The sequence below is a fragment of the Aptenodytes forsteri genome, unplaced genomic scaffold, assembly GCF_000699145.1.
Source record: "Aptenodytes forsteri isolate BGI_AS27 unplaced genomic scaffold, ASM69914v1 Scaffold83, whole genome shotgun sequence".
In the NCBI taxonomy this organism is placed as follows: Eukaryota; Metazoa; Chordata; class Aves; order Sphenisciformes; family Spheniscidae; genus Aptenodytes; species Aptenodytes forsteri.
This window is the reverse complement of record NW_008795371.1, coordinates 6,599,802-6,600,483: the sequence shown is the minus strand read 5'-3', so window position 1 is coordinate 6,600,483 and position 682 is coordinate 6,599,802. Positions and strand designations below refer to the sequence as shown.

Below are 682 nucleotides of genomic sequence, written 5' to 3'. Positions count from 1 at the left end.
GGGGCGGGGGGGGCGGGGGGGGAAATGGTGCCTTCCCCTCAGGTAGAGACCGGGATGGGGGTACGGGGTGGATGGGAAATGGTGCCTTCCCCTCAGCAGGAGACCTGGACAGGTCTGTGGCCCGTGGGTCAGGGAGAACATGGAGGGGGAGCCCAGCTTTCCGCACCCATAACGCCAGCGTGTCGTGACCCCGAGGCTTCCGCATTCCGCACCCATAACGCCAGCCTGTCGTGAGCGGGGGACAGCGGCTGGCGGGGATGTCAGCCGGGTGCTGGGGTGCAAGGGGGACGCCGGCCTGGGGATGGCAGCAGCGTGCTGGGGTGCAAGTTGCACCGCCGCCCTGTCAGACGGCTTGTGCCCTGTCCCCTGCATGGCATCGGGAGGGTCACAGGCCTTCGTCCCCGGCTGCTGGGGCACAGCAGATGCAAACTCCCAGCTTGGGCATTGCGTTCATGCGAAACAGCAATGCTCATTAGCCAGAATGGCTAATTCAGGGAGACTGGAATAGCCCTCTCATCCAGGGAGATGGCTTTTTGCATAAAATTTGGTGTTACGTAGCTCTGATTTTAACAGACTGTTACGTGATAGTAAGTCAAAAGCACTTAGATGCCATTACTCCTTAGCAGTTACCTTTATCATCCAAACTTGGAGGCTCAAAGAATGAATCCAGGTTTGTTTGAGT

General features: G+C 58.9%; 1 protein-coding gene across 1 annotated transcript in view; it reads right to left on the bottom strand.

The window, feature by feature from the left end:
• The window catches only part of PARP16 (poly(ADP-ribose) polymerase family member 16), a 6,149-nt gene extending 5,944 nt beyond the window's left edge, over positions 1-205 (bottom strand). Inside the window, exon 1 of the mRNA XM_009280491.2 lies at positions 167-205. Within this exon, the coding sequence (XP_009278766.1) occupies positions 167-205 (39 nt within the window). The remainder of the gene's footprint in view (positions 1-166) is intronic.
• Between the last annotated feature and the right edge of the window lie 477 nt (positions 206-682).